A 21,921-nucleotide genomic window follows, 5' to 3' on the forward strand; every position below is an offset into this window, starting at 1 on the left:
TGAAAAAGTTGTGGTATTCATGTCTTGATTGATATAATAAAGCACTTTGGGTAACACTTCACTTGAAGGTATCTACATAAGAGTGACATGACACTGTCATGAACTTGTCATAAACATTATGTACATGTCATAAATGTTTATGACTGCTGTCATTAAGTGTCATTAGTTTTTTTGTAATGACAAGTTGACATTGTTTGGGTTGTCTTGATTATGACAACTTGACATTAATCAAAGTGACATTACCAGAAGTTGTCTTTGTCATGACAAGTTGACATTAAATTTGTTTGGGATGTCCATAAAGACTACTAACATAAAGACATCTTCTGGTAATGTCATCCTGGTTAATGTCAAGTTGTCATAATAAGGACATCCCAAACAAATTTAATGTCAACTTGTCATGACAAAGACATCTTCTGGTAATGTCACTTTGATTAATGTCAACTTGTCATAATCAAGACAACCCAAACAATGTTACTGAGACACTGCTGTATTTCCTGCTGAGACAGTCCCACAAAAAGCTGGTATCTTAAGCCAAGACATGATCGTTTCCTCACCATAACCAAGTCATTTTTGTGCCTACTGCAAAGTCTTAGGGCTGCAAAATAGTTTGCTTTGGGTGCATCAGTACAATAAACAAACTAGAAAGTACAGCAGAGATATTCACACACCAATGTAACTGAGCTAGAGAGCCACAAAATATCCACAGGCAGAGATCAATGCAAAAACAGTTTATTTAAGACATGCATAAAAAAGGTGCTCAAAATGCAAAAAACTGTGACAAAGAGTGAGTAAAAACAGCAGCAAATGTTTCAGTGCTGCTGACATGAGAGCTTCACTGAACAGGTAGAGACACAGACAGATCCCCACCAGGTGTGATACATCAATCAGCTGGTGCCACCAATTAGATGAGGTCAACTCCCAGGTGCAGAAGCATGTCTACCAAATCAAAGTGATCTGTCATACGAGTACGACACTAGTTAGTGTTACATATTAGCAACATCACAAGCCAAATGTCTTTGGAAAGTTAGTGTTTGAATATGCTGAAACACAGCAGTGAGATGTGTCAGTTGCAAGAATCAAAATCAGAACAGTGTTTGAGATGTTGACTAAAACATGAAATTCATTTGAACATGTCAAATGTGGAGCTGGAATGGACGATTGGTTTGATTTTAAGTCGTCTACTGGCAGTAAAATTTCTCTAAAAGTTTGTTTAGGAGCTCCGAGGACATTGTGTGTGATGAATGAAAAATTGGAGAGACATCTAACAATCCATAGCTCCTTTCATGACTCTGCTGTTGAAGCCAATTTTCCAGTCATGCCATGTCATGTGAGGTGCAAGAGAACAGTGTGAGAGAGAAAGTCATTTGCAAAGGTTGATCAACAGTTTCAGCTTCCTGTTGAAGGCGTGGTTTGTGAAGCTGATCTATTTATGGCAACTTCCCTCCAGAAAGCAAAACTAGTTGGTACAAGTGCTGAGCTACACAGAGAGAAGGACTGTCAGCACAGTTTATGGTTAGAAAAACACATTTTAGGTTTCGAGTTGGCACGGTAGAGAGAAACAAGGTTATTTTGATGATAAGTTTGGGGTTTAGAAGCAAGGAAGTCTATATTTTAAGTGGATACATTGAGATCATAAAAACTGAAAGGTAGTTAAAATGTTTAGGGTCAGTCATTGCAAAAACAGGCTCAGGTAAAGTCCAGGTGGGTGACGGTTGAGTATTTGTTCAGCTACAGTAACTTTGTCTCATAAATCTCAGTTCCTGACACCATGTTTGAACTTTGAGCCTTCTGCAAATGATGTTGTCTGACAGAGAAGCAATGAACGAGCACCTGCTGAAAATACTGATCGTTGGCGATGGAACTGTTGGAAAAACCTCCTTTGTGAGCCGCTACGTCAACGGACTGTTCAGCAAGAGCTACAAGGCGACAGTGGGAGGTAAGGCTGCTTTGGTTTATCAAGGTGCTGTAGGAGAATGTGACTGTACAGGATCTTAATCTTGGGTTGGATCGTGTATGTGTGTGTGTGTGTGTGTGTGTGAGAGTGAGTGAATATTTCATTACTGCTGAAAACTTTATACAGATGTGTTTCAGTAGGGCAAAATGTGGTCCTGGTGACACGTTACAGCAGGAACTCCTATAGACACTGTTTTGAGTACTTTGGCAGGTCTCTGTAGACAGATTTTTGTCATCGCAATAATGTCACAACGGTGCAAGATACATTAAAAAAAACTTCATAGGTGTGTGTACTTGAGGTCAAAATGAAGGCCAAGGTTCAATCCCCTGCTCAAAGTGGTGAAAGGGTAAGTAAGAACGGCGTCATTGGCCCCCCCACCACCTGGGGTGGCTGTGGTTCAGAAGCGAGAGCAGTTTGTCCACTTATTGGAAGATCCTTGTGAAAGATACTAAACTCCATCTGTGTGTGAATGTGTGTGCAAATGGGTGAATGTGACATGTAGTGTAAAAGCGCTTTGATTGGTCAAGGGACGAGAAAAGCACTATATTGCTTTACGCCCCTGGCTGACATTCTCTTTAAGTCATGGATTGCTATATCGCCACTGGAGCGATCCCATCTCAAGATGGTGAGAAATATCTTGAACCTCTGGAACTTATTTAACCTGTTAAGAATTTTTTTCAGTATATCCTAAATACTTTGTCAAACAGGTGACACATGGCTCCTGAAAAACTGTTTTTCACCTGACAATGGCGATTTGATCTCAAACTTTATTCAAAAAGTCCGTGTTTAACATTTGAAGGGAGCTAAAATGAAACCTGCTGTTCACTCTCACTTTTTCTAATGTTCTCCTGCTTCATTGAAGCTTTATTGGCATTAGGAGTAAATCAAAAATGTTTCCAAAGAATAAACATAAACAGAGGAGAGTAAATAATACATATAACAAATACACAAAAAGAAGTGCTATACAGTAAATGGCTTGTTTGTATTTCACATGAAACAACTAGCTTTTGATATCACTTACAGGTGGTGTAAGACTGGTGTTATTCGATATGTGTCATTGGCATCAAGTCTCATGAAAAAAGACCAAACCAACATTGTGTTAGTCTTCCTCTAAATGCTTTGACTTCCCTACCCTGGAACCCAAGCCAAAAGCATGATAGTGTGCTGAACATTTCAGCTGAGGAGAGTTCGAGGAAACTCTTGTGTTTCAATGAAAGTCTGGAATTTTACATTTTAATTTCAAAATTTTGCCTATTTTAAGTGGTCTGTACATAGAAATCAGTTTCTGTCCTCACTTCTGTTTCAGTTCTTTCACTTCTCATTTATTTCTTTTCACTTCTCTTTCTCTAATATTTGCTTTCTTTATTTCTCCAGTGGATTATGCTGTGAAGCTGCTGCACTGGTCCGATAAAGATAAAGTTAGACTGCAACTATGGGACATCGCAGGTACAAAACATTTCCAGTCGATGGGTGGGTGGGTGGGTGGATAGATGGAAGGATGACACAGGGAACTTTCTGTCCTTCCCTCAGGCCAGGAGCGTTTCATATCCATGACCAGGATCTATTATAAAGGCGCAATGGGATGCGTCGTGATGTTTGACGTCACCAACTCGTCCAGCTTCCTTAACTGTCGCCATTGGAAACGAGACCTTGACAACAAGGCAATGCTGCCCAACGGAGACTCCATCCCCTGCATCCTGCTGGCCAACAAGGTGATTCAGTGCATTTACATAATGAATGATGTATCCTGAAACCCTTCTGGCTCACTTTTTAAATGCACTGCTACATTCAGCTTCCCACCATTTTGAGACTCTTCCAGTGAATCAAATGAATAAATAATCAGTTGAATACAACATTTTATGAAGTAAAATCATTTCATGGGAGGATCAGCATTTCCCATTCAAATGAATTAAAAAAGTTAACAAAGTTAACAAAGTTGAGGTCATTTTTACTATTTTGTTTTACACAATGTTTGGCTCTTTTTACCCCCTGAAAGACCATTTTTAGGTCTGATGTATGGCATACCTTTTCTTCAGCACAATCCAGTACTAGGCTAAAGGCCTTTGCACACCAAGTCCTTGTTTTTTGTTCGAAATTGTTGCACATCTAAACATAAATACAACCTTACGTTGCATCAAACATGTTTGCACATCTACTCCAAAACTTTGGCCAGTCATTTAACTTTTCAAATCAGGTTTGATTTTCCACAGGTTTTTTTTCGCATCCATCAAAAGCCTTTAGAGAGGTGTTTGACCAAGGAGCAGCGAGGAAAATGTGTTATAACCTGCAGGATACATATATTTATATATATATATATGTGCAACGAGAAAGAGGAACAGGGCACAGGTGCACAGAGGCCCAACAAGACAAAGGAGTAGAAATAGCTTTACAGCCAAATCTGCCCCCCAGTAGGCTGCTGAATGGCCCCACAAACATTTTCTAATTCATAATGATAACAAACAGATTCGTTACAATGGGAAAGCATCAAAATAAGTGCCGGGGGAGGATCCTCTGGACCCCCCAAAACAGGTCCAGGCTAAGCCCTGAATGTCCTCAATCCTAGAATTGCCTGTGCATACACCTGACCTGTTAGGGGGCTGCTGCATTTGGCCCCTAGCCTCCTTTCATTTAGTAAAAGTGGCCCCCTGGCAAAGCAACTTGAATATCTCTGTCCTATAGGCTATGGAAGTAATGTCTTTGACATCTTTCAAGACAAACAGAAAGTAACAGAAGCCTCTCCAGAAATGCACAACAACAATGATGATGCCTCCAGCAGTGAGCAATTTAATAGCCGCACAGTATTATTTCATAACTAAGGTAGTCGCAGTACCAAATGCAAGATGCAGGCAGTGGCCTCAGCCAGGGGGCAACTTCAGTGGAAAGAAGTAGGGGCACATATGTGTCGTTACATTTTGACTCATATTCTAAATTTTCACAATGAATAGAACAAAAAAATGTACCATGCACAGTGTGCAAGGTATCTGTGCACTCTATCAGAAGATGGATTTACGAAATGCATATGAAAAAACAGGGACTTGGTGTACAAAGGCCGTTAGGTTATCAGGTCAAGTCAATTCAATTTGAAAGCCCAATATTACAAATCACAAATTTCCCTCAGGGGTCTTTACAATCTGTACAGCACACAGACCTTCTGTCCTTTACCTCGCTCTAGAGAAGGAAAAAATTCCCTGAATGAGGAAAAATGAAAGAAACCTCAGGTACAGCAACTGAGGAGCAAAATCAGTATCTTACTCCAACCTCGGGGAGTCGTGCAAGACTGTGACCCACTCAATTTACAACAACACAATGTCTCTCTGCCCCTCCCTCTCCGTCTCTACAGTGTGACCTTCCTCAGCGGGTCGTGTCAGCGGACAGCATCGACAAGTTCAGTCAGGCCAACGGCTTCATCACGTGGATGGAGATTTCAGTAAAAGAGAACAAGAACATTGGAGAGGCTATGAGGTAACTCAAGAAGATGACATGATACAGTGTGAATGGAGAGTACATTTCAAGGTAATAGGCTGGAGTAGACTAACAGAAACAAACAGGCCTGCCATTCTAAATAGCCAACAAGAAATGCCTCTCACCTTTGTAGAGTCATCGTGAATGAAAACTGTGCACCCATTATTGAGTCATTCATCTTGGTCTGAATCACAGGAGCAACCAGGAAAGAAAAGCGTCCTTTCACACAGTTCTTTGCCCTGGTCTCTTCCTAGTTCTGTTTTAAAGTTCTCCAAAGGGATGCAACCTGGTGGCATCACTCACTGATCGTTACAGGTCGATCTAATGAATGCAAACAAAGGCTTAATTGAGTAGAACTGGGCAATATATCGAAAGTATATTGATATCATCTCGAATTGTGGATATTGTAATAGAAATGTTTCCTGTTTTAAAGGCAGCATTACAGTAAAGGGATGTTTGCCTTTACCCACTTTGTCATAATATTGGGGCATTACTGATGATTATTAAAAATCTCATTGAGTGGAAGCACCAACAGTCAATCCTGCAATATTATCATCACATTATTGAGGTGTTAAGTCAAACATATTGTGATGTTTGATTTTAGCCATATTGCCCAGCTCTATTAGTAAGTTGGAAATCCCATATACCTGTACATGTGTTGTCTGCTGTTGGGTTTAAACGTTATGGCTTCCTTGGTCACAATTATATAGCCTAGTTAGTAAACAAGGTAAAAATAATGGACGTAGCCACCATGACATCACCCAGTGGTTTGTGGACTCCAGTTTTAAGCCTCAAATTAGGCATTTTGGCCAGTGCCATCTTTGATTTTTGGTGCCAGAAGTGACCATATTTGGCCCAGAGGGTGGGGCTAACTTTAATGCTAACTTTGATGCATTTACAGCTATGGCTGATTTTGATAATGCTAATGCTGATTTTAAATAGCGAAAAGCAGGATTAAAACAATATGTAACTAGAAAAGCAGTCAGAGTGTGCAGACCTCAGCCAAGTAGGTGATATTCCCTCTCCCTCACCTTCCCCCCCTAACGTTAGCTAATCGCTAACATTTAGCTAAGTTTTGCTAACCGCTAACGTTTGTCAATCGCTAACGTTATGCTACCTTTTATAACAGCAAGAATAAACACACCTGTAGGAAAGAAATAGACAACGTTGCCGTTTATGGCTGTTTAAAAATGTGCTGGCTCTAGTACCAGCTGAAGATGACTTCAATGTAATTGCTAACGTTAGCTAATCGCTAATGTTGGCTAAAGTTAGCTAATCGCTAACATTGGCTAACGTTAGGTAATCACAAACGTTTAGCTAACTTTCACTAACCGCTAACGTCTGTCAATAGCTAACGTTATGTGCATTACAAAACATCAAGTTGGGTGGTAGTTTTAATCAACAGCAGCGTCTTGAACATATCGTGTCATTGAGTCAGGAAAACTGCCATTCAGTCAGACGATAGACTTTATGTGTTCCTGACGAACCCAAGTAGGCCTACTCGCCACTGCCAACTGGTGGCGCACGTCTGGTCATGGAATGAGTCTGTTCTAAAACTCGGTGAATACACAGTGTTATTTAGCACTATCTTATTATTTTATCCACTTTGCTTCAACCGATCACCAACATCACTATTTTGCAGACAAACAAGCAGACAGACAAACAGACCAACGCCGGTGAAAACATAACCTCCTTGGTGGAGGTAATTACTGGAAAAACAGAACATCCAACACCATGGAGGCTCTTTTAGTACAATCCAACGCTGATCGATCATTTTTTAGGCAACCAAAATGTTACAATTCACTCTCATGAACTGAAAACACACTGAAACAGTGATAGCCTGTGAACCTGGGGTTATGCCATGGTTACGTTACCCAACCACCACTGTCGCCATGGTAGAGCCTTGTCAATGGATGGCACCCACCTGTCACTCAAAGCAGCCAGGCCCTAGAGACATGTATAAACATGTTTACTTATGCTGTAAAGTCAGGCATTTTAACATGGAAGTCTATGGGGATTGACCACGGATGTATAAAGAGACCTGGATGCAGCATTGGAGGCAGGACCCCATTCATTTGTATAAAAGTTGCTCAGGAGCGCATGAAGCCAAAAAAGGTCTATTTCTGCTGCATGAAATTACATATGATCATCGCTGCTTCCGCATCATTGGGCCCAAGGAGCAAGCCTGCAAGAGATTACCACTACTTCCAGTTTAGCGCTTCACTAACATGAATGGGAATAAAAATGATTCAATCTTGCGGCTCTTCTAGACTTTCCAAATGTTATTGGACTGAATGGATTAAATGTTGATAGTGGGATGAGTCATTTTGCAGAGGTTGAGATGCTCAGTGCCCAGTGTCAATCTATGGGAAAAAGTATTTTTGGGCCCAATGGCATCACGTGACAGACCTCACAAATTACAGTACCACTGTTCAGCCACTACAAAAACTGACTTCAAAGCCCGGCACTCTTCCTGGGGACCTGGGTTTGACATGTTTCTGGAGCCAGCCTCCTGTGGCCATTTGAGGAACTGCAGTTTTTGGCACTCTTTGATGGCTTCACTTTTCAGCCCCAGAGGTTGCTGATCGGTTTCTGTTTGATTTCTCATGTAAAAGTTTTAACAGCGAACTGGAATGATATCATAGTAATTTGCAAACTTAATTTCTCACATGTTAATGTAAATTCACCATGATTAGGTAGGTATACTAATAGGTGGATGGGTAGGTTACCAAGGAGGAAGTGGATATACTCTCCTATATATTCCAATAGCTATTTGGCTGATAGGTGGGTATACTGTAAACAGCAAGAAAAGGAGTTGGGTATCCCCTCCATACCTACGTATACCCTCCTCTACACCAGTGAATTTAACCCCAACACTGCGATACTGCTCCACCAACATGTGTTTGTTGTGTTTAGTGAAGGCATCTGCAAACGTGACTTACAGCTTCCAGCCTTTTCATTCAGGTGGCACCGCACCTAGTTGTTCACAGCCTTGGCCTAAATCTTGACAGATCACAGACGGGTTTACAATGGGAGGCAAAAAGGATGTGGAGGTGGTAGCCTTCATCCCCCACTCTTGCAGGCAAACACTGAGAGTTTTCTTTTGAAAAAGTCAGGAGTGACACATTAGATGTTGAAGGTTGGCAAAAGCGTCAAAATGGGCAGGAAATTAAGATGGCGTCATGGGAACATTTTACTTTACTTTCATCCAGACTGAATTTCAACGAGTGGGCTGGCAGCATGGAAACAAGGAGATAACTGATGAAGGACACAGGCTGCTATGCAACCTATTTCCGCTGTATATGAGTGAGTGTAAGAGTGTAGCTCGACATGTTTGGGAAAGTTCTCAGTGTATCTCTGTAATGCCACTGGGACAGAGGCCTGTAATTTAGGTTGATGGACAAACACTTTCCTAAATGTGAAATATATTCTGATGATTCATATAAGTGTCTACATCTGTTGTGTTTCAGGAGGTTGGTGCAGAATATTTTGTCCGTTCAGTCCAGCCTGGACCCCCTCCAACCTGGACCCCAAGACAGCGTTTACCTTCAACTGGACTCAGAGTGCACCAGTAGAGGAGAAGGCTGCTGCTGAATCACAGGAACAAGCAAACACAGCCAAGACCTGCTCATTAGTTTCAAGTTGTTTCAAGCGCCACCGGGCAAGGCACTTCACCCTCAAGTAAGTCTGTCCGCTAATAGAAGAGGACAAAGAAGCACCAGGAGGCTGTCACTAGAGGCGTCTTATATATAAGGAGGTGTAGATTGGTTTTACTGAGCAGGTCTTTAGCAGGTGTTCATGTCTGAGTCTGCATGGATCCAAAATGACACTATGAATATTAAAGCAGCACAGAGTCTTACAAGTGTCACTAAAACTATGTTCTATTCTAGACGATGTACGATTAGAAAATATGTGGGAAAGCAGCAGCAGCAGTTGTACTGTCACAAAGCCTGAATCAAGGTTTCTCAAAAAAAATCAGTCCTTTAACTCCAGCTTCAGATCCAAACAATCTAATCTAATTAAAATACAAGGAGTCTCTGTGTCTGCCTGCCCTGCGATATCCTCCACAACCGTTCATCCAATCAAAATCGCACTTGTGTATTGCTGAGGACCAAGGAAAGTGCAATGTCAAGTGCAAGCTCTTGAGATCTAAGGGACATTTTTATCGGTAGTGCTACCACCGGAACTACACACTGTGTTGTGTATTGAGAGGGGAACCCTATTGACTGCAACACCCAGGCCATTAGGAAAGCTGCCAAGCCTTGCTTTTAATTAGTTCCGGCGGCCACTCACGGTATTGCAAGGAAAAAAACGCTGCAGCCGTAAAAGCATTTTCCCCATTGACCACCATTATAAAGGAGATATCTGTAAAACTGTTGACAGGACACCTTGAAGTGCAAACAAGATCAGATATGACTCTTTCTATTATGAATTGTTTGAGCCATGGATGGGTCCACGTGGATGGGTCCAACAACCACCGAGTGTTCACTTCCCATATGATTGCAAAGCCAAACCCTGTTCTTTTCCTTTTTTTTTTAAAACTCAACCATGTGCGAGTATAGGCACATACAACCATGTGTTTGTTGTTGAGGGGGAAAAAAACTCAATTTGCAGTGTTGTACCAATGTAGTGCTTTTATTTTGAAAGAGACTGTCTGCAAATTGTACATTTCCTGTGACAGCCAACACACCCAGGGTACCTTGAACCTTGTATGTGGACTTGGAAAGTCCATTACCAAACATCGATATGTGACGAGGTCAGAGTGAGAATGTGTTGAACCTTTGAGAGTGTGACGGGAGCTCCGTATGGATAACAAACTCTACAACTTATTTTTATTCAAAATATATCAAGTATCTATCAGTAAATCACTCTTAGATCTCCAGTAATCCGATCTGCCATTCAGCTGCCACACATCAGGTCCCACCTCAACGGTTGTTTGATGATCATTGTATGCTTTCAACAATGTACGTGATTATTATAAAAATATATACAAACTTATTATTTTCATTTTCTTTTAATTTGAGTAAAAGTCATGTTGTCAGTATTTCTGCAGAATATGCAGGGATCCCCCCTTGAGGACAAGGAGGAGAGAGAAGCATGGAGGGAAACAGAAGGAGCAGAGTGAAGGGGTGTGTGTGTGTGTGTGTGTGTGTGTGTGTGTGTGGTTATTAATGAAAAGGTGTGAGAACGTGGTGTGCAGCGTGCTCAGTACTGCTTCCATGTCACCTCCTACAACAGGATGAGACACATGGTATCCCCGTGCTAACAATAAGGGGTGTGTGTGTGTGTGCATGTAAAGTGTGAGGCAAATGGTGTGTAGGTGCTGTTGTGTTTGTGTTTTTATGTATTTGTCAGACGAAGGCACATGGATGTGCATGTGCCTTGGAGACGTCAAACGCTCACACACATGATGTCAGCATGGCAGTCTTTGTGAATAAATTCCCACTTTTTTTTTATCAAAAACACTTATTTCCTGACAAATTCTTCTTCTGAGTGTTTGTGGTTTGACTGTAATGTGTTTGCATCCATTCACTGATTTCCAATGACTTGGTGTGCAGTTGCTGTTTCCAAAATGTACTTCCTGTTGAGTTTTAACACATTTTAGAAACTTACCAGTGTGTCCAAAAATCTGAAATCTGTCCCGACTGTGAAGGCATGATGTCACTGAAGTTTAAAGAACCACTAGCCCCTTTTACACTGCCAGATTTTCCATGAATGTTGGGCCATTTTGCTGGCAAGCTGAGAGGGTTTAGACACACAGAGCCAGATTGGTGAGTTGATCCGAGGTGCCCAATTTTCTTCCTCGTAGGGTAGACATATTGGCGGAACCCTTTTAGTTTAAACAGGCCAAGGCGGCCTTCCGAGGCAGGCCGTTAACCATCAGGTGACGGGGACGGTGAAGGACAGGCCAACTTATGAGAGAATCGCCAAAGGACTGACCAGCCGCGGCTTCCCTCCCACCTCACTGTTTACGTCACACACTGAGCTACACGTTTTGTTACTTGCTCACGCCCCCCATTGCCCCAAAAAAGGTGCATTCTGTATAAACAAAAGTAGGCAGGTGGCATTTTGCTGCACTCCCCGATTTTGTTTTTATACTGCCAATGCTGAAAGAAGACTGATTGGGCTTTCCTGCAAATTTGCACAATTCCTATTTAAAGGTTCATTCTCACTGCCGCGATGTAGAAATGCGAGACAGATTTGCGGAATATTCGTGCAGCGCTTTTCCGCCTTTAAATCATACACACAGGCGCGGTATGGACGCGGTGCGGAATTTCGCGTTGTGTTCCAAGTCCGTGCTGCGTGAACGGGTGTGGGTGAACATGGACGAGAGTAGCAGCAGCAACAGTGAGTCATCAACTTTCTTTAGCACTTACCACTCTCACCGCGGCCACCAAGCTGGACAATGGACTGCCAGACGTTGTCCTTTAATTCATTGTTCATAAAATCATCCTGTCTTTTATCAAAAAGGACGGGGTGCTGTGAAACGAGGTTTATCAACCTTTCTCCCATACTGTCCTGCCTGACAGGATTTCGGACTCTCCCGGGTCTGCACAACTATAAACAAACAATTTCATTGGTCCAGCTGTGTAGTTCCGCCGGCGAATTCCGCGGGGGGTCCAAACTCCGCGGTGTGCAAACTTCCATAAGAACCCATTAAATCAGCTTTTATATTTTTCCGCGAGAATAATCCGCGCGGATATTCGCCCTCAGTGAGAATGGACTTTAAAAAGGGCTACTTGCTGTTGGAGCATGAAGTAAATTCCATTACAACCTCCCTGTTGGAATATAAGATATTTTAAAGGTGGTGTTTTGACCTGAACATGGTGGTATTGAGGAAACGTCAGGGTGACTAAAGCTCAGTACACACTGTGCAATTTTGGGCTGTCTCAGACGAAAAAGGACCAGCGTGAAAGAAATGTGGCGATACGTTTGGTCCTGGCTCTAAACCGGTGGTCCTATGTGACACAGTGAGAGAGGTTCAAGGATAGCCATTGTCACGGTCTTGCGATCAAAGACATCCTGGGATAAAATCATGACAGTGTTAGAAATTTAGGATGACCATCTCACTGTGTGCAGAAGCCTTGCCTGTATGATTTGTCCTCCAGCTCTTATCATGATCACATAAAGAAGGACGAAGCGTGGGGGGAAATAGAGACGGAGTTACAACTTCCAGGTGAGCAACCTAGCAGCTAGCAAACCCTCTATGTTGTGCTTTACAGTTGGAGAAGTAATAACCCGTGCAGCATCCTCATACACTCAGTATGGGAAGTTGTTGCATCGTACATCGTTGCCTGTGATTCAGTCGGCGGTGTCATCGTACTGTCTGCAGACATCAAACTTGATGTCGTACCCGTAGCTGCACTAAACTTAAAAGATTGCTAAATTCTCACAGTCTGTAGGAGGTTTAAACACATTAGGATTTATCCTGAGGAGATGCAACATGCTTATGTGGTGTCATGGTGAAGTGTTGCTTTGGAGACAAATATTTGAGAGATAGGTGGACAGACAGATGGACGCAGCCCAAAACCCATTTACACACACAACCAGAAAAATGTGTGTGTTTGACCAAAGTGTTGGTGTTTGTACTTCCATGTGGGTTTTTCTGCCCCCGTGTGTGTGGGCTTCTATTCTTATCAGTGAGATGGAGGAAGGCTGGATCTCTCTGCTGTTACTCAGTCGTCCACACATGCTACAACCCTTGACAAAATTGCCGGATGTTGGACAGATGGACTTTTTTGTCACTCTGGCCATTTGTCAGAAAGCAGCAGTCACTACACAATAAGTATGTCATCTTGCCCCACTCCTATTTTTTCCCGCTCCATATAGTTTTGCAGCTCACAGTGTGTCAGCAGATACAAGAGCACTTCAGCCAGACTGAGCTGTAAATGGACACATTTTCTCTTGCTAAGAGCATTTTGGTGCTTTTGTATTCCAGATCCTTCTCTCTGCTCACGTCACCTTACAGGTCGTAGCGGCCCGTCAAAAGTCTGCCGATGCAGAGTGGAGAAAACGAGCAAGAAGTGCTGATAATCATGATGCTAACCCATCTGAGAAGTAATGTGAGGACAAAGTGGATTCAACAACATACATTTCAGACTGCAGGCAAAAGTGAGTGACACACATCTGATTTCTTAATTTCCACATGGAATCTGACATTTTAATTCTGATTTGAGCCACACACGTCAGATTTTTTGCAATGTGACCTCAGTCTGAACAGTCCTATCAGAAGATCGACATTCGTCACAGTTCTGTGCTGGTGGGAGTCACTTAGTGAACCTGCCAAGTTGCAGAACACTGCAGACCACTGTTCGAGACCAACAAACATCCATCCATTATCATCCGCTTATCCGGGGCCAACTGCTGCAGGCTGAGCAAAGTATTCCAGATGTCCCTCTCTCTAGCAACACTTTCCAGCTCCTTCTGGGGATCCCAAGGCATTCCAAGGCCAGACAAGATATTAATCCCTCCAAAGTCCTCTGGGTCTGCCCCCTGGGCATCCCACCAGTCAGACGTGCCCAGGAGGATCCTGATCAGATGCCCAAACCACCTCAACTGGCTCCTTTTGATGCAAAGGAACAGCGGCTCTACTCCAAGCTCCCTCCAGATGGTCAAGCTCCTCACCCTATCTCTAAGGCTGAGACCAGCCACCCTACAGAGGTTTGTATCCACACTCTCATTCTTTCAATCACTACCCAAAGCTCATGACCGTAGGTAAGGGTTGGGGTGTAGAAGGACCAGTTGATTTGAGAGCTTTGCCTTATGGCTCAGCTCCATCTTCACCATGACAGTCTAGCGCAGCGCCCACACCATTGCTGGTGCAATGCCAAACAGCCTGTCCATCTCATACTCCATTTTACCATCACTTGTGAACAAGACCCAGAGATACTTGAATTCTGTCGCTTAGGGCGGTGACTCTCTTCAATCCAGAGGGGGGCAGACCACCAGCAGATAATCATGGAGTTAGACTTGGAGGAACTTTAATCGTGACCACTTCACATTCAGCTGCAAACCACCCCAGTGCATGCCGGAGGTCACAGTGTAATGAAGCCAACAGAACCACATCATCTGCAAAGAGCAAAGATGCAACAAACAAGCACGGGGTTGTTGCTAAGTTTTCAGCTGCTTTGTAGTCCCCAAATGTGGCTGTTTTTTAGTGACCTGTTGCATTTGTCCAAGTCTTGCTGAAGAATAATTCTCATTCAGAAATCTTGCTGACTTTTGCTCATTGTTGAAGTTGCGGCAGATATTTTAACACGTCATAGTAGGAGAAGTACAGGTGTATTTAATAGCCTTAATGATAACTGAATTCCATTTAGAGGAAGTCCTGGGACTGCGCATGCTGGCACACTTAATGAAGCTGAGCCACTGTTAATGTCATCAGTTTCACCTGTGCTTTTCCTTCTATGACAAGTCAAATATCTGCTGTGAAAAGGGTCCATTGAAAATCTCCTAGATAAGAATAAGATATGTTTCCTTTACTGCAACACAACAAATTATTACCAGCACTTCTCTCTCCTACTCTTATTAATGCTTCAACCATTTTCTTCCTGCAAGAAGTCACCTTTCATGAGATTTCAAAACGAGACTTCTTATCAGCCAAACTTGGACACAAAACAGAGCGGAACAAGCTAAATGTGAGGAATTGGTTTTATTTCTCCGTCAGGTCCTTTCCATAATTTTTTACGACGATTATGTTAACAATCTGAGCCTCTCAGTGGCAAAATCAAACACTTTAACGGACATGAGTTGAGAGGGCTCACCTGCTCTGATTGGTTACATTACAGCATGTTGCGCCTCTCTCTCTCTCAATACTGGACCAATTTCAAAAATTGTTGTTTTCATGAGTCATGAGGAAATGGGCTCTTGGTTGAAAATTACTGAACTTAACCTTTATAGAACAATCTTAAGATAGCAAAGATGAGAATGAGAAGCATGACTTTATTTTATCCCTAAACACTGCGATTGTTGTCATTTTGTCAGGAAACAGTGAGCACAAATAGAAAAGCACTTAAAGTTTGTATTAGGGTTTATTAACCTGTCTCCACTTCACGCAGCCTCTATTTAGAGCTTCATTTCTTTTTCCGGTCAACAGCATAGATGATGTCAATGCAGTCTGGCAGCAACACCTCTCTATTCCCAGCCTGAGTGCTCAGAGGCAGCAGTGTACATGTAGGAGGCCTCCCACCGGCTCATGTGGGCAGAGTGAGTGCCGTCGCTCACATCAAAGCTGTCCAGCCAGAGATAGAAGGAACTGTTCGTCCTGTGTCGTGATCACTGACTCTGCTGTACAACGTGGTACTGTAAAACAACTCTGTTTAATTCATCCTGTGTTTCTAACACAACTTTCACATGTTGGCTTTATTTCCTCCTTACTTGAGTCTGTGGATATTCTCATTTATCCAGGTCAATTCCATTCTGGCAACAATTAAATCGTAGGCAACTGGACTTTGATTTTGTCTAGAAGACGCTGCAGAGGAGGAATGCAAGGACTCATACATTGGTGAAACCAAACAACCATTAAACAAGCGCATGGCTCAACACAGAAGGGCAAACTCCTCAGGTCCAGTTTCTGCTGTTTATTTACATCTAAAGGAGAAGGCTCACTCCTTTGAGGACAGCAATGTGAAAATCTTGGACAGAGAGGACAGATGGTTCGAAAGAGGGGTGAAAGAATCCATCTACGTTAAAATAGAGAAACCGTCTCTAAACAGGGGAGGTGGCCTGAGACACCACCTATCCCCCATTTACAATGCGGCCCTTGCTGCTGTACCTAAGAGACTGAACAACAAAGACTGCGCGAAACTAACCTCAAGTGGCTCAAAGAAACACAACGACAGTCGTTCACTGGTAACCACACATCATGCCTAACGACTGTTGCTCACCAGTGGCCCCACCCACTCCTAACGACCGGCGTTCACTAGTGTGACTCACCTGACCCAAACAATGGTCCAGTGAAACTCCACTAACGAAGTATTGTCTTATGAGGGTGGTGGGTGTACACCTCCACAGAGGTTAAAAACCTGAGTCTTACTCCACTGTTAGTGAGTCAGACTAGTGAGGACTAGTCAGACTGATGCGTTGAGAACTGATGAAGCCGCTTGGATAAGAGGCGAAACGTCTTCTAGACAAAATCAAAGTCCAGTTGCCTACGATTTAATTGTTGCCAGAACTCCTTACTTGATCATTTTTGTACATATAATATGCTTGAATCTGAGCCTTTGCAGTTCTCTTTGTCTTTATCTGCATCCAATAGTGGAAAGTAATTAAAGTTATAAGCTTAAACAAGAGGTTTCCAACCATTTAGCTCATGACCCCTTAAAAATAACTAGACAGTTTACATCATGTCTGTAAAAACATGGATGCTTCGCACACATTTCCCCCCAGCAGCACAGGAGATCGCACTGACCTTGACCTTTGACCTTCAACCACCAAATTCTAATGAGTTCATTTATTCGAATCAGTTCACTAATCAGTCCAAGGGAACTTCCCTCCAGGCTCTCTTGAGACATCACGTTCACAAGAAAAACATGGATGCAAGGTCACAGTGATTTTGACCTTTGACCATCAAAAACTAATCAGTTCATCGTTCAGTCCAAGAGGACGTTTTTGCCTGTATTAAATAAATTCCCTCAAGTCGTTCGTACGCTATCAAGTTAAGGAGAATGTTATGTACAACCCCTCTATTTCTAATTTCCCCTCTAAATTTGAAACATCATTTGACTTACATAACTGAGGTCCAAAAAGCAAAATCTGTCCTGCATTTCTGTACTTTTACTTTGTTACTTTGAATGTGATTTGTTAAGAATACTTTTACTTAAGTAGCTTTTCAAATGCACAATTTTTACTTGTAATGGAGTGTTTATACATTATTGCATTGGTATTTTTACTCACGTAAAAGATCTGAGTATTTCCTCCACTACAGCCTCACATTATGGGAGATTGCGTCGTATAGCCTATTTACCTGAAATCCTGAGTGCAGAGCTGATCTTCTTCCAGGAGCTGTTTGTGTGTAGGGCTGTTGTCTGTTGGACAGATGTACAACTCTGGTAGCTCTGCACTAATTGATCAACTTCTTCTCCGTACTTATCACAGACTGATATTCATGAAAGAAGGGAAAGATATCTGCCGGCTGTGATTGGTTGGTCCTTGTTACACCACATGTGGTGCGTGCTGCTGCATTCCAAAAGTTGAGCTCAGGAACTGGAAAGAGAAATGCAATGCACCAGATCTAACCCAACCACCAGAAGAAATGTTGGCATTACGTTATCATGTAGCAGATATGTTGAAAATGTATGTTTCATGCTGCAATGGGCCGCTAAATAAACACCCATGTTTGGGGACTAAAAAGCTTCTGAAAGGTGATAATGACTCCCTAAAAAACAACCGGTTTTGTTGTTTGTTGATCTCGAACAGGCTCTCCATCTCCCAATGACAATGTCAGGTCATATACTACGTCACTTTAGAAATGTTGAGATATGTATGAAATGTACAAATGTAACACATTGGTGGCCAACATTTTCTTCTGAAAACTGGGCTGCCAGATTAGATTACAACAACTAATTGATCAGAAACCATTGCTCAGCTTTTACAATAACACTTGAAGTACACACATATATTCTCAGATCTGTTCTTTCAGGGCTGTCACACAGGTATGTAGTAAATCACAAGCTGAGGTTCAGATGAGGAAGCTTTTACACGTTTTGCATCTCTCATTAGTAAATTCATTCTTTCTGGAAGTATAGGCCCGTTTCCACCGCAGGAACTTCTGGGTAATTTTACGGGGCCGGGGCCGTTGGTGTGTGTCTCCACCACAGGAACCACCCCCGAAGGACAGAGTTCCAGAACTTTTACAGGGGCTAAACAAGTCCCTCCTTCAGGGTAGGTACTCAGAACGGCCCCGAAAGACTCCTGGGTGGGGCTTGGGGATTACTTGGTGCTGATTGGATATATTCAAGGTGGGATGTGACGTCAACAGAAAGCAACAAAATAGCCAGCATTTTTAAAACTCAGCAGACGAAGAGTTGCATTTTTAAAAGGAGTTGTACGAAGAAAAGCAAGAAATGGAAGAAAAATCGTATGTTGTTTTTCTTCTTTGTTTCTTTGCCGCATTGCACCGGTCAAAATGGTCGCACAACGATTACATCACATCCAGAGCCCGGTAACTTTACAGGAACTTTCTTCCTACTCTGCGCTCTCAGCGGAGACACGGCGGTTGAGAGGGCCGAGCGAGAGGACGTTCCTGTAAAGTTCCTGCCCCCCAAATAGTACCAGGAACTTCTTCAGTGGAAACGGGCCTTATGTGACTAAGTTAACTTCTGCTTCAAAGAAAAGTCTTACTTTGTTTTTCAGTTTAAACACAACTCAGGCAACTTTTATCACAGCGCACTTAAAACAAGAAACAAAAAGTTTTACTTCAGGAATAAAGTCTATGTGATTACTTTTATTCAAGCCCTATAATACTATACCAGTGCAGCTGGAGGCAAAGGTTCCCCTAGAACACTTCAATGAGAGTATTTGCTGATTTAGCAGAGGAGGAATGTCACAACTCCACAAGGCCTTGAGACGAGACGTCAGCACCCCAGCAGCAGCTTCAAGGAGGGGTTGTGTTCCCGTCCTTTACCTCTGACCAGCTGCGCAAGCAAACACACAGTTGCATCATGAATTACGCTCAACATTTAGTACAAGTGAGTTGGATAGTGAATGAAGAGACACAATATCTGGGTAATGATGATGGAAGTGAAATAATGCAGTGACGTAAATCAGCTGTCATGTTTAGTTTCCACATACCAGCCATTGTTTATTTTCCCTTTGTCAGTGTTATTGTCCTACAGGACTCATTTTCATTTATTCAGATTATTTTCTCAGGCATTATTTTCTTTGTGGGGTTCAAAACTTTTGTTGTGCCAGATGAGACACAAGTGTTTATTACCGCAATGTGGTTTTATTTTGTTTTTTCCTTTGTGGGTGAAAAATAAAACGCATCCATTGTGATGATTGTTCACAGGGGCTGACATTTCACGAGCACGCTCAATGACTCGTGAGTGATGACGCTGGAAATGTTGGGAGAGTCCGTTTGGGGATTGTTCGCGTCAACGTTCCTCCACCAACCACTCCTCCACCATCTCCTGAGAGGACACAATAACTGATGTTTTCCTTTTGGATTCAAAGCTGATGAGGAGAACACCAACCAACACCAATCTGCCCAGCCTATGATGTATAAAATATTGTAACATATTTATTTCCTAACTACCTCAGGAGATAGTTTTGCAGCTGCCAGGGGGAATGTGGAAAGTTTGAAGCTCTGTAATTTCTGGGGGATACATCTGACAAAATGTGTCTATATTCATCTCCCTGCAGATTTGATCCTGCACTGTGTATGAATGGAGTCAAATTCATAGCATGGTAGCGTATCAATATGCTCGTCCAGTAAAGTAGATTCTTAATGTGACTCTGATTCTTTAACTTTGACAATAAAACTTATTGAAGTATTCACACACCAGCAGCTCCCACAGCCACGGAACACTGTGAAAAACCTGACAAGAACACGAGGTGTTAATGAGACAGTGGTAAAATGCTGATTATGTTGTGAACCTCAGCGGTGACCACTGCTGAATATCAAAATGTGAGCTGGCAGGAAACTTTAGCACAATTACAAAATCAGGGAGTATCTGCACTCCACCCCCATTTTGTAGCAAAACCGCCTAAAATGACATACCCAAATTAAAATGACTGTAGCTTCTGAACCGCTTACTAAAACTGAGCTTCTATAAGGCAATGAATATTGCGGAGGGCGTGGCTCATCACATAAAGGTGTATAACATCTCAAGGGTTTCACCCATCACCACACAACTTTGTAGGCATATGACCACACATAATCTGAGGGGACCCCTCCATTATTGACCCCATCAAACAAAATGGGGGCGCTAGAGAACTCATTTCTTATCTAGGCCTAACCGCCATATGGATTTTTACTAAACTTGGTAGATATGTAGAACAGGACGCCTCAAGGTGACTGGAGAAATTTAACTCTAATTGGCAACTGGGTGGCGCTATAACAACAGAAAAATGCTTCAAAATGGCTAAAATGCGACCGATCGCTGTGGCTCCCCCTGTGGACCAGTGTTGGTGTTGTTTCTAATTTTTGGTATGACTAAGTCATGGTATGGTATGCTGTACATAATCACGGAAACTGTCAGTGTGTCATTCTGTCAGTCAGTCAGTCATTCTACCAGTGTGCCCCACTTTTAAGTCAATACAATATATAAACACTTTAAATAATTTCCCCTCGGGGATCAATAAAGTATTTCTTTCTGATTCTGAACTATCTGCCTTTCAACGTGCTACCTCAACTACTAATGTACAGTTTTAGCCCACTAACTATCCCACTATTGGCAATGGTACTACTGTACTTTCAATAAAGCAATCGTACTATCAAATCCACCAAGCCTCTGTCTGAATACATTGCTCTTCTTAATGGGTTCAGTTGACTATTTAATCTGCAATTTCCTATGACCTGTATCCCAAACACACACCATGTGAAACTGTGCGTGGGCAACTGTGCACTCAATGGCTATGGACTAGTTGCATTCTCGGAACCCATCGGCTGTATTCGGCGTCTGACGTCTGGCAGACGGCGATACAGCCTCTGGGGGCAGACCACCGATTTTTTGGCATTCTGGTTTGATTTGGGCGGAGGAGGCGAATTTCCATTTCCGACTTCCGTTTATATATAAGTAAATATGCTGAACCATTGCGATGGATTCAGAGTTTGCAGTGACGCCAATTATGTTCCACCTCGTTAGTTCACCGCACGGACCGTTTAACCTGGCAACAACTGCAGCCGGCTCAAACATGATTGGTCAATATCACACGGACTACAAACAGCCTACAACCGGAAACCAGGGCTCTTCCGCTCTTCTTCCGGAGGCAAGATCTCCGGGGTTTGCCTACACTCTACATTCACTGAATGTACAGTCTGTATATAGAGACTAGGACTAGTTGTAACTAATACAGCTATTACATTCCTCAATATTAACTGGGCCACTGGTCATGTTTTACTTTGGGGAAAACGTTATAGAGGAGTCACAGCTAACTCTAGACACCCTCTGCGAAATTTCAAAACACGAGTAACCTCTGATTTACACAGGCTGGGTGTGGCTTTAAAGAGAACACGAGCATTAATGGCGCCATGTTCAGGGAAAACCGCTTTTCAATGAATTTAAATCCCACTGAGTGTCTTCACAGTCCCGTCTATTCCTGCTACTTTCTGCCCTATGAATGGACTTCCGTATTTCCATGCCTCTCAAACGTGACTCGGCACCGTACACGTGACCACAAACCAACCAATAGGAGCGCTGGATTCGAAGCACGTCGTCGTCCACGTTTGAGAAGTCTAGTGCTGCATTCTAGTGCGATGGGAAATAATAATAAAAGTCGGATATTTTGACGTTATATTACGGTTCGTGTAGATTCTCCGGCCGGAAAATACAACAGTTTGAGCT

At 42.6% G+C, this 21,921-nt stretch overlaps 1 protein-coding gene across 3 annotated transcripts; it reads left to right on the forward strand.

Annotated features, from left to right (window-relative positions):
• Positions 1–459: 459 nt before the first annotated feature.
• On the forward strand, positions 460–20,860 carry LOC117257840 (ras-related protein Rab-7L1-like). 3 transcript variants are annotated; one of them, XR_013491915.1, is made up of 6 exons: positions 460–1,936; positions 3,329–3,400; positions 3,485–3,666; positions 5,295–5,416; positions 8,887–14,077; positions 15,513–20,860. XR_013491915.1 is itself a non-coding variant. In XM_033628188.2 (6 exons), exons 2-6 carry the CDS (start codon positions 1,819–1,821, stop codon positions 9,008–9,010), a joined length of 618 nt encoding a protein of 205 aa, XP_033484079.2. In that variant the 5' UTR covers positions 461–1,701; positions 1,812–1,818; the 3' UTR covers positions 9,011–20,860. The 3 variants fall into 3 exon arrangements, 2 of the variants coding, with proteins under 2 accessions (XP_033484078.2, XP_033484079.2); XM_033628188.2 differs by having other exon boundaries at positions 461–1,701; positions 1,812–1,936; positions 8,887–20,860; XM_033628187.2 differs by having other exon boundaries at positions 8,887–20,860.
• Positions 20,861–21,921: the final 1,061 nt, after the last annotated feature.

The sequence above is a fragment of the Epinephelus lanceolatus genome, chromosome 8 (assembly GCF_041903045.1).
Source record: "Epinephelus lanceolatus isolate andai-2023 chromosome 8, ASM4190304v1, whole genome shotgun sequence".
Taxonomy (NCBI): domain Eukaryota; kingdom Metazoa; phylum Chordata; class Actinopteri; order Perciformes; family Serranidae; genus Epinephelus; species Epinephelus lanceolatus.